Source organism: Ambystoma mexicanum, chromosome 9 (genome assembly GCF_040938575.1).
Source record: "Ambystoma mexicanum isolate Mex_15411 chromosome 9, UKY_AmexF1_1, whole genome shotgun sequence".
NCBI lineage: Eukaryota > Metazoa > Chordata > Amphibia > Caudata > Ambystomatidae > Ambystoma > Ambystoma mexicanum.
In genome coordinates, this window is record NC_090931.1 from 1485876446 (window position 1) to 1485889020 (window position 12575).

General features: G+C 50.0%; 1 protein-coding gene across 5 annotated transcripts in view; it reads right to left on the minus strand.

Annotated features, from left to right (window-relative positions):
* The window catches only part of STK11IP (serine/threonine kinase 11 interacting protein), a 771273-nt gene that overhangs the window by 432311 nt on the left and 326387 nt on the right, over positions 1-12575 (minus strand). For all 5 annotated transcript variants that reach the window (XM_069616954.1, XM_069616950.1, XM_069616952.1 and 2 more), the window contains exons 10-11: positions 3596-3685; positions 1873-1914 (exon numbers count right to left, since the gene is read on the minus strand). In XM_069616954.1, coding sequence (XP_069473055.1) covers positions 1873-1914; positions 3596-3685 — 132 coding nt within the window. The remainder of the gene's footprint in view (positions 1-1872; positions 1915-3595; positions 3686-12575) is intronic.

Here is a 12575-nt window from a genome sequence, read left to right on the forward strand (position 1 = left end):
GTCCTTGGGGGGTCCAAGATCACAGGGGGGATTTTCTTTGGTCAAAGATCCTTTGCAAAGGGGTCAATCTGGATGCATTGCATTGTGAAGGGACCCCCTACAGATAAGCACATCAGGGAAGATTTGTGGAGGCGCTATTCCGGAGTACAGCCAGGGCGTAACGCCAGGGAATGTCCTCTCACATGATTCGAACATGGTGGGTGGGCTACCACACCTGCACACAGAGCCCCCCTTAAGGAGGGGTTCCGCTGCCAAGAAAAGCATCCGTGTTTTAGGATGAAACAGCCCTTTAAATGAAAAAACAAGTAATACAAAAGAAACATTACAAGTGAAGCAAAAATAATAAAAGGTATAGATATAAGCCATAATAATTCAATTTTAAGCATTACATTCTGTGCAAAGCATTGCATTTTGAAAAAAAAAAAAACGATAGCCGTTGTAAATGGACATGAAAAAAAAAACGACTCCAAGGTCCCCAGCCCCCTAAACCTGTGGTGTAAACGACCCATTCTAAGCCTTTGCACCCCCCCTTTTTGCAATTACTCGGGGCGCAAGGAATAGACAGATGCATGTACCCCTCTCCTGTAGGGCATTTATGCTGCTTGTGGTAATGCAGGCCCTTCCACCTCCTTGAGGTGTTAATGCCAAGCTCCAGCTGCAGCTTTTAGTTTGAGGATCACTGCCTTTGCTGTGAGGGAACGTTGCACTCACTGTGTTTTTACTACAGTGTACATTCTCAGTGTGACACGATATTACCCAAATTTACTTTTTATCCTAATTGACCTAATGATAGTGGTCCTACTTGACCTTCTGCACAATTGACCTTTATATTATTTTAGTTATTTTATATATGTATTGGGTTAGTTTTGGATTATAAAAAATATAAGTGTATTGGGTGGGGGGTTGCAGGCTTTTTTGGATTGGGTGGGGAGGTTGGAACAAGTTACTTACCTGTAACTGTTCTCCAGCATGGGTCTGGCATGGATTCACATGCTCATGAATATTCCCCATCGACCGGCCAGGAATCCTCGGGAAAAGAAAAAACAGTTTCAGTTTCGTTTCTGAACGGTCTTTCTCCTAACAACCAATCACTGGTCTTTGGGTCATACTGCCCCAGCCAATGACTGCCCTCTACCTAAGCCCCTCCTCTGACAGCCATCTTCAGATTTATACCGCACGTTCAAGTGTTGGGAGTCCTTTTGCTTAGCTCTCGAGCTTTTACTGTGTATTGCGTTTTTCAAAGAGTTTACTCTTATTTTTCAGTCAAATTGAGCCTCAAGTTCCACCGAGTCATCTTCTGATTTACGGGGACCCATTTTCTGAAATTTCTATGCCCTTCAAGGGCGATCTTTCAACAAATTTCACTTTTTGGAGGATTCCGGAACATCTTTGAGGCCTACCCCGCGTGGACATGGCCCAAGACAAAGGAGACTCGACGCCCGTGGTATCCGAGCTGTTTAGGATCTGCCCAGTATGTGTACTACAGAACGTCTTCAAGGAGGATGAGCACTCCCGGTGCCTCTACTGCCTGCACTCCGAAAAGTCGCACGTGGAGGAAGACTGTGCGTTTTGCAAGAACATGTCCTTCTGGACCATGAAAGACTGTCGTACACGACTCGCTAACTGGCTGGATGCGAAGAGCCCAGCAGCAAGTGAGAAGAAGTTGTCTGAGCGGTCTTCTAAGACCTTTGAGGGTGCTCCGGTGACAGGGGGCCCAACAAAAGGCAAAGCACCGCGAGCGCCGTTGGTTCGGGCTCCTCGGTTGCTGGAGAAGCAGGGTTTCCCCCGCATTGTGAAAAGGTCAATTAGTATACATCCTGTGACACCGCTAGACACCCTTATGATGCATTAAAAAAGCTGAGTCAGACTCACCATCAATTCTGCAGCCAATAGCAGCCGACCGTCCAGGAACATCTGCAATCAAGAAAAGAGCCAATCAGAGGTTTGCATGTAGACAAGCCCTCACCACACCATTGCTGAACCACAAACTGCACTAGCCCATTACGGACCTCTGACGCACACTCCTGTGGTGACCAGTCACCCACCGCGGCCTTCACCCAAGCTCTACCACCCCTGCAGCACTTCACTTCTGCTCATCAAGCAGAACCCTACTGTTAATCCGTCTCAAAACAGATCCCCTTTTGCACTAGCACCCTGATGAATGCAAACCACATCCCCGCCAACCAGAAACCTCTCCCTCTCTGCTGCAGCACCAAGTCCACCACTGTTACGGTCGAGGATGCACTGTATCTCTGCAGCAAACCTAGGCCCCATCCAGCCACTAACGCATCCCATCCGCCCACTGTCAGACTGCCCAAACAGCGCCACCCACTGCAAAATCCTTCAATCAGGCCAGCTACACTACTGAACTCCAGAGCAGCAGCACCCTACTCCAGTACCCCCTTCTTTCAGCAAGCTTTGTGTTCAAATGGCACTGTGCTGCCTACCATCTGATCACGGCTCCAAGTAGACTAGTGCAGCCCCAGAATCAGGAAAAAACACCACCCTTACTCCTGCATGCTCAAAAACGCACCTCCCACCCCACCCTAGCACTGCTCCGCCTCAAGCACCATCACTCCACCACTGAACGCCCTAAACAGGAACATGCTTCCCTACGAATGAACCCCAAAAAGCTTGCAGAACTCCCCTCTACCTGCAAACAACCCCAAAATGCTGGCAGAACACCCCTACACCTGTAAACCTAATGACCCACAGCTAAAGCGTGCAATCCCCAAAAAGCTGACCACAACAATTAGCGCCAGCAGAAACCGTCAACCCACACCATCTCACTTGTAACCCTCAACCCACACCATCTCACTCGTAACCCACAACCCGCACCATCTCACTCGTAACCCACAACCCGCACCATCTCACTCGTAACCCTCAACCCACACCATCTCACTCGTAACCCACACCAGCTCACTCGTAACCCACAACCCACACCATCTCACTCGTAACCCACACCCCACACCATCTCCCTCGTAACTCTCAACCCACACCATCTCACTCGTAACCCACAACCCACACCCCACACCATCTCTCTGGTAACTCTCAACCCACACCATCTCCCTCGTAACCCACAACCCACACCCCACCCCACCTCCCTCGTAACCCACAACCCACACCCCACCCCACCTCCCTCGTAACTCTCAACCCACACCATCTCACTCGTAACTCTCAACCCACACCATCTCACTCGTAACCCACACCATCTCACTCGTAACCCACACCATCTCACTCGTAACCCACACCATCTCACTCGTAACCCACACCATCTCACTCGTAACCCACACCATCTCACTCATAAACCCTCAACCCCACACCATCTCACTCATAACCCTCAACCTCACACCATCTCACTCATAACCCTCAACCCCACACCATCTCACTCATAACCCACATGCCTCATCTCCTGGCTTTTGAAACCCCAAATAGCTACATCCAGAAGGAACCACCCTAAAACACCAGTCATGTAAGCAATAGTCAGGCTTCACTAGCTTGGTGCACACCTACTCCTAACGCCTCATGCCCAGAATTCTACTCTCTGCCCCACACCTACCTTACCACCCTCGTGAACACCATCGCTCAGACTTACATTCTCCGAGACAGCCCTCGGTGAGAGATGTTGTACAGTGGCCAGGCAGTGGTCTCCAAGAAAAGACAGCGGGTTCCCTTCCAGGTGGAGCTGAAAAAAAAGAGCCACATTGGGAATAAGGGCTTCCGGAAGGACATGCGTGTCAATCATGTACACACACACACACAAACACACACACACACACACACACACACAAACAGTCCTGCGATAGGTCCTTGTCAGAGCACACCCCTTCCACGTGGGTGCCTCTCCTTATTCACCCCGTCCATGTGCGGTGTCCACATCAGATCCACACCCAGAAAGCTATCCTCCCAGAGACTCCATTTGATCCAGGGATATCCCCTCCTCATGTCATACACCATCAAGTGACAAGTCCTCAGTCCCATCCCAACCAGCAGCATTACTCCATGGAGTTAAGAACAACTCAGCCAAAGTATACTTCTACCACTGCATATTAGCACTGTTTAGCCCCCCAACCAATCTAGATTCCCCCTCCCCTCATACAGACTAACCAGCCCCAGCTTGCATTCAATTCTCTACGCGGATGTCACTCGGGGTGCTATGGTGTAAACCCTGGATATTTTGAATATTTCAGTCAGTTCAACGAGTACCTCATCGCTTCTATGTGGACTTTGTAGTGTGTCGACACACATAGGGTGTCGGGGAGGCAGGATGGGAGCATGGAGGCTTATAGCTATGCATCATGAAAACATCTATGAGCGCTGACGTATTGTTACAAATCACCAACTTGGTGGCGATGTCCAAGGGCTCGGTACCCGGACCTTACCACATGATATGGAGCCAACAATCCAGGCACTCTTATGGCCTGAGTTCACCACCATCCACTTGGTCCACACCCCCATTTGCAATGCAATCTCTCGGGTTCCCCTTTATTAGGAAACCGCAGTTCCTCGACTATTCCCCCCCCACCCCACTGTCTCCCCTCTCCACCCCACTGTCTCCTCCCACCGCCACGCTCGATCAAAGAGAATGCACTACCAGCAGTCAATTCCCTTTCCCATGTTCAAGGAAGACACTTTTTCAGTAGCTTTTAAAAATAAAATAACTTGTGAAACTGCCAGCATGTCATTTCTCAACTTAAAACACAAATGCTATTCGAACTTCAAGACCTCCCAGTGGCATCTCATGCGAGGAACCACAACAATGCACGCTGGGGAGAGGTGGTCCCCATCACTTGTCTCCTTGTAGACCTCCCAGTGCCATCAGGTGTGAGGTACCACAACAATGCACGCTGGGGAGAGGAGGTCCCCATCACGTGTATCGTCCTAGACCTCCCAGTGCCATCAGATGCGAGGTACAACAACAATGCACGCTGGGGAGAGGAGGTCCCCATCACTTGTGTCCTTCTAGACCTCCCAGTGCCATCAGATGCGAGGTACCACAACAATGCACGCTGGGGAGAGGAGGTCCCCATCACTTGTGTCCTTCTAGACCTCCCAGTGCCATCAGATGCGAGATACCACAACAATGCACGCTGGGGAGAGGAGGTCCCCATCACTTGTGTCCTTCTAGACCTCCCAGTGCCATCAGATGCGAGGTACCACAACAATGCACGCTGGGGAGAGGAGGTGTCCTTCTAGACCTCCCCGTGGCATTTAATGGGAGTGATCACAAGACTCGTTGGCATCTTGAGAACCCAAACAAAATTGTGTAGCTGGCATTGAATTAGCCCTACATTCATGACCCATCATAGCTTTATTTCATGAAGCTCGAGGACACCTATTGAGATTTGAACTGTGCACCACTGTCATTGGCATGGTCTCCAGGCACTCTGATGAAACTAAAAGACGGGGGGTGGGTTTAGGTTTGTGAGAAGAGGGAAGATGCTTTGCTGTTGTGTGGATGGCTGCAAGGGGAAGCACCCTCAGCTCTGCATGTGTGCATATCTAGGTGTTCTGAGGGGTTTGTGCAGAGAGGGGAGCTTTGTGTGCCCATGGTGCTGGGATGGCGGGCCAGTGTTAAGGTATGTCCGCTTAATGTGTTTGTTTATTCATTTATAATGTACACCAGACCCAAGGGTATCAGGGCACAGCAGTTACAGGAGTATGCAAGGCTTGGGAACAAATGTTACAGGGTGTGCGCACGGGTAGTAGAGATACAGAACATGGATAAGTCAATGAATACAACAAGGAGAATATATACAATATATGTACAATATCTCTATGCAATATATACATGTGTCACAGGGTGTAAGCAGCAGTAATACGGATACAGGACATGGATAAATCAATTAATACAACGAGGAGCATATATACAATATATGGATATAGTGCATGAGTCTAGGATATGCCGGTATAATACAGGAATGTGGGTCATACATGAACGGGTCTTAATGATCCGACGACTTGAGCCAGTTAATGCAGTTGAGTCCAAAGTTCAGTAAGGGTTGATCTTCTCCGATAGGGTTTGGCATGGAATTCCATAGTTGGGCCAGCTTTGACAGGGAAACTGCAATCACCAACTTTAGAAAGCTTAAATCTCGGGATGATGAGACAATTGGTATTAGATAGTCTCATGGGTCTAGTGGATGTTCTCCTGTGGAATCTGCCCGTAAGGTAACTCGGGGCAACATTGTTCAGTGCTTTGTAAGATATGCAGTTTTTAGCTGGATTTTGTTGTAATTTGAGAGCCAATTGTTTTGGTGACTAATCACGGATATGTGTGATCTTCTAGCCATGCCAAGTGCCACTTCTAGGGCGTTGTTTTGGAGGATTTGTATCCTCTGGATGATTGATTTATTAGCGCCGATGTACAGGGCATTACAATAGTCTAACCTTGAGCATATGAGGGCTCTGGCTCTGGCCAGGATAATACAGTTGTCATCAGGAAGGGATATTTAATTGCTGTGCGAGTTAAAGTTTGTGCATAGGGAATTTGAGCATAAAAATTGAGAATTGTATATTAGTGGGGCACTGTTAGGCACACAATCGCAGTGAGTCAACAGGGAGCAGAATAGTAGCATAGCACACATCCCAGGGGTGGGGTGCAAATCAGAGTAGCATGTTTGGCGCGAGACCCCTGTAGTACCAGTGGGACACCGGGGGTCCCACTTCGTCACATTGTACCTATTTCCCCAGATAGTTGGTTGAGAGTGGACTGCACAAGTATATGCCGGGGGCTATGCTCAGAGTGCACGTCTTGAGCGGGATGCAGATGGGGCTTTGGTGTGGGGTACAAGAGGGGATTGCAGAGGTGGTCTCTAGTGTTTTAAGGAACACCGGCACAATGTTACTGCTCTTGAAGTGGCCAACGCTGATGCAAGAGCAAGCGTTCAACAGTTCCACTTAAGTAATCACACTTGGATACTTTGAGAGAGGCTTAGCAATCAATATTCCCCTTGTAGAGGCCAAGATGGATCCATTTAATGTATATTTATGGCTGTTTGGGACACTTCATATCATAGCTGAGATGGGCGTCACGTGTAGGGAGAAGGCGGCGAACAAGCTTTAAAGTCTAGGAGGGGGAGGGGCGGGGCGGGGCAGACATGGTTCCTTTACCCTGGTTATACCAACAAAGGTAAGGCATGGGTTGCTCCAAGATTGGACTACACCCGAAATGAATGGCTAGGGAGCAGGGGGCCTTAAAAACAGGTATCCTCAACAGCTCCTGGGGCCCAGATCAGAACAAATGTTACTTGAACTTGAGGCCATTGGGAAATCTGCACCCCCTGTCGGTTGCAGTGTTTGAGATCCAGGTGTAGCAGGTACAGAGGCTCCTTTTGAGAAGTAGGACAGAATGGTCCGGCAGCTTTAAGGCTCAGCTTGGGATGGCAATTGTTAGAATGGATTTCTCAACTCTGGCCTGGCAGAACGATGTTTAGGAGGTTCCCCGTCAACCAGCACGGACAACCCAGGATGCTCACGGACAAACCAAGGCCCAACTGGAGCCACTGTAATCACAGCACATGCGACTCAACTCTATCAACCAGGACCCCACTGGGGGCAACACACCAGTACCAATAGCCTTGATAAAGATTTCCGGGTCGAAACACGTGTCGGCTGACAAGGGGACCCAAGAGCCCCAAATGTATCACATGTATACTAGAATTTGAATGAGAACAAACCACTTTCACAAATAAAAGCGAAATCATATTCCAGCAAATAGTGTGGAAGCATACTTTCTTTGAAACCAAAAAGCAAGATAGCCAGGAACAAAAACCCCATCCTTCTATATATTGACATTTGCCAACTCTAATTGGGAGAAAGACAGCCTATTTTTATTTATTTTATTGTTTAAAGCGCAGACCCAGCTCGAGAGCAGTGGAGCACTGTACAGAGTGTGGATAGTCAGCATTTGGGCTGGCATCTTTTTACAATAGCACAGTGCTGTGAGGTCTGAGCGTCAGTATGTGCCTCCATTGAAGGAGCCATGAGAGATTTGCAAAATTGTGGGGGCATTCCGACCAGACATCGAGATCAAGTCCCAGAGGGGTGTGGGGAGGCATGATAAAAGAAGGATTGTTTGGAGGTCCTCTCTTGGCGGACGAATTGAGATTCAAGCCGATTGGTTGATTTGCTGCGTGAGGAGCAGGTGCCACCAGATATGTGGCGCTTAATCGCCAGGTATGCAGGTGTGCTACTGGGGACTGCTTTGTAGCCGATACATGCAGTCTTGAACATTATCTTGGCCTGGAGAGGAAGTCAATGCAGTTTGTGTAGGATGTGGGTGATTCAGTCAAGTTTCCATGCTCCCGTAATAAGACACGCAGCAGTGTGGTGGACTGCATTCAGGGGAGCCAAGTGAGCAGCTGGGAGCCCTGTCAGGAGAGCATTTCGCCCATCCATGTGTGAGACCACCAGGGCCTGCACTACAGTCTAGAAGCCCTGCAGCAAAATTAAGTGTTTGATTTTTCAAAAGGGTAGAGTTTCGGAGCAAGGCTATTTGGGTCTTTGTGGTTATGTGTTTCCGGAAGGACAGACTTGCTGTCAATGGTGAAGTCTAAGGAATTTGAGGAGTCAGAGTTGTGGATCAAACCCTTCTAGGCGCATATCAGGCCATTGTTGGACACATCTTTTAGCAGGCGGACAGATGTGGAAGAAAACAGTCTTGGATGGGTTCAATTGGAGGTAGGCAGTCAACATCCAGCACTGGATGATGGCTAGGTATTGCAGAGATGAATGATGTGCTGCGCGCTATTCTCTCATGTACAACTCATGCATCGCCTGCGTATCAGTGGATGGCTATATTGGGATATTTTAGGAAGAGTCCTCAGAGGGTCCATGTTAATGTTAAAAAGGATTGGTAAGTGGATGGAGCCTTGGGGGACTCTGCAGGAGACCTGGAGTCAGTTAGAAAGCAACAAATTCATCTGCACAGCCCGTTATCTGTCTGAGAGGTAGGAGGTAAACCAATTCAGGACCGTGCCAGAGAATCCCATCCTGTCAACGAGGAGGGAGAGAAGGATGCAGTGGTCAAGGCGGACGAGGAGGCATGAGTCGACCTTATCCATGATAAGGTGGGCATCATCCACCAGCTGGATGGTGGCTGTCTCAATGCTACACTTAAGGTGGAACCCAACTAATAGTCATTTCGGAGGTGGAGTTGATAGATTCTGGCGAGTCGTTGGGTACCAACTACCTTTCCAAGAGTTTGCAAATAAACAGGTGCTTCGTAATGGGCCAGTAGTTGGCAAGGTCATCTGGATCTAGGGTTGGTATTTTCAAAAGAGGTTGTATGAGACCAGACTAGAGGGTGTCCAGGAATTACCCTTCTGTGAGTGAGGCATTGATGATGCTGAGGAGTGCATTGAGTGCCAGACCTATCAATATTGCGTTTGGGATTATGTTGTCAGGGTAAGAAATAGGTTTGAGGTAGGCAATCATTTTTAGGAGATCTGGGGGAGAGAATTCCATCCAGATGTGCAGTGCGTGTGCCGGTGTGCAGCGCTAATGCTGTGAGCGGTCGATTGAATGGTCTCTCCGATTTTGTCTATTTTTTCAATTAAAGAATTTGTCGATTCTGTCACATTTTTCCTTAGTTGCTGGTACCTTGGGGTCGGGTGAGGGTTTGGTGCAAGGCTTTCATAGTTCAAAGAGGTTGTTGCTCCTGTTGGAGGCTACCGCAATGGTGGTGGAGTAGTAAGCAGTTTGGCAGCGGTAATGAGAATCCTATGTTGGCGCAGAGAGATTTGAGGTTGGTGAGATCGAGGTTTATGGTTTTTGTGCCACTGTTTCTCTAGGGCTCTGACTGATAGTTTGTTGGAGGCGAGCTCGGGGGCTGGGGATGGCTGTTCCAAGGGGCAGATGGTTTGGTCTTAGCCCGGCTGGTTTTTAGGGTAGCATCAGTGTGCACCAGTTTCATAGCAGAGAGTTGAACCAAGACAAGGTTTTAAACAGGACCAGCCATATGGAGCAATGTAGTGTACAAAAGGCTGTTAAGCGATACAAAATACAGGTATTTCATATGAATTCATAAAGGGCTGATCATGATAAAAACTGTAAAACATGAAAAACTATCATGAAAGAATTTGCCGATTTAGAAAGAAAGAAGATGGTCTCTCAAGCGAGAGCGGAACAAAGAATAGGAAGAAAGGGAGCAAAGGGAAGCCCGTCCCAATGTGACTGGGCCAAAAGAGAAAACGAACAAAAGTGGGACTGTGCGCATTGAGGTTCCAGGAACAGCAAAGAGAAACAAAGATTAAGAGCTAAGAGAACAGATAGGGGAGTAAAATGAGGCCAGGGAAGACAAAGGCAGGGAAAGATTATGGTGAGACTTGAAAACTAGGCAAAGGAAACTAAAGTTAAGAGCAGAATGAAAGGGCAGTCAAGGAAAGCTTGAAATGGCAGGAGCAACAGGAGTGCCCCCAAAATGGCAACAATAAAAAAGGTACCATGGTAATGAGCTTCCTTGGGCTTCACAGTACAGGGCAACATTCCCACGCAGTCAAAAGAAGGGGGATGCGGGGAGAGACCACCAGGGGGCGCAGACGTAATGGACGCCTGAACCATCGTCTCCCTCTCCGGGTCGGAGACACTGCATGCAAAATGCCCGTAATATGCAAGGAATCAGCTTGAAAAAGAGTTCGATTGACTGAGGAACCGCCTGGGCAGCTACGAGCCATTTTGCCCCTTAATCGGTGCAGGATAGAAGTGGAAAGCTGACCGCGCCCGGCGACCCCCCTACACCCAACGAAAGGCCCGGCATCAGAAAATGGCGCCCACGCCCGAGAGCTGGAGCGGCGGGCCCGGATACTGCGGTGAGGAGAGGCGGTCTGCGGGCGGAGGAGCTGTTGCTGCTCTCTGGGGGCCCCCCTGCCTGGAGTGCCTCCAGTGGGGCGGCCTTGACGAGCCGCAGAGAAGAGCGGACGGAGCCGCTCTGTGGCCGCCATTACTGCAGGAGACGGAGCGGGGCTCCGAAGGAGGTGCGGCGGCGGGGACCCGCTTTCCCAGGTAGGTCGGCAGCGCGGGCGCTCCGCGTTGAGCGCCCGCGGCCTGGGCCAGGGATGTGATAGCCCCGGGTGGGAAGTATTGAAGGAAGACCACTGGACACCCTGCTACAGGTGGAGGGCGCGACCCGACCCCCCCACAAGAACTGTGACCATGCGAGTCCTGAAGGCACCAAGTTGAACATATGTGGATCCCTGACTGGCACTACAGTTACCCCCAGACGACCGGCCCCCCACTGTATCCGCCCCGCTCTAGGCATTTCGCTGTCTCCCTGCCAAGTGACAGGAAAACCTCCTTCCATGGTTGTAAAATAGTGTGGGGTTGTCGGCGCTTCAATAACTGCTCTTTACCCCTTAACTCTTCGCTGCCAGTCGGAGGTACACACTTCAGAGTTTGCCACACATCGCCAGCAAAAGGACCTTAAGCCACGCAGCCGATACCCTCTCGTGCAAGCGCACTGCTGAATACACAGTCCCCCGTTTCTTGGAGCCCTGGCCAGAAACGGTGCTTTTACAGCGCAGTGCAGGGGTAACGTTTGGTACAAAACGCCCCCAGTGATAGTGGGACAATGGTGGCTGCGCGCAAAGCAAGAGGTCCCCTCCCTTCTTTCCACGGCACCCAGCCTCACCAAGGACACTTAGCAAAGGTGGCCAGGGGTCCGCTGCTCACCAACCCTTACAGCTGCGCAGTTATCCTGGACTCCCCACTCCGCCCAAAACTGGACCCTCACACCTTAGCTGCATTGCGAAAGTTGAGTCGCTCGGAGCCACCTACAGAGATGGAGGAGGTCCAGAGTTCCTCGGACATTCCTGGCAATGATGGAGACAGCGCAACCAAATCAGATATCCGCCTCCTCCTGGGGGAAATCCGATCGATGAAAAACAGACTCACTGAAACGGTCTCCGATCTGCAGGCAAAGATGGCAAAGGTGGAAGATCGCTTAGAGGCGGTTGAGAACAATCAGCAGTCGGCAGACGTATTCAGCATGCAGTAGGACGCTAGACTCATTGACTTGGAGCAGAAAGAAAGGGATGTGGAGTCCAAGCGCGATGATTTGGAGAATCGGGAACGGCGATCAAACATCCGCATAATGGGTCTGGATGAGGAAAAAGGGGAAACTCCTGCAAGCCTGGAAAGCAAAGTGAAGGCCCTTATTTTATCCCTTTACGACGGAGTTTCGCCCCCGGAGCTGGAATTCGATAGGGTGCACAGGGCGGGCGCCCCATCCCGGGACCCCCGCTCGGTACTAGCCAAATGCCACTACTATGTCCAAAAACAGGACATTCTACAGAAAGCCAGAGCCAGAGACATTATAGAGTTCCGGGGCTCGTGGGTTCAACTCTACCAAGATCTATCAGCAATGACATTAGCAAAGAGGAGGGGATGTCGCCCTCTCACAAGCTGGTTGCAGGAGAAAGCGATAAGCTATAGGTGGGGTCACCCCTTCTCCCTCACTTTCACGAATGACGGAGAGGAGTTCCGGGTTACCTCCGTTGAGGAGGCTGAGCGTGCTCGTCTCTACCTCCAGAAATTGGCAGGGGGCTCGGAAATGGAGGTCCGAAAGGAGCAGTCGG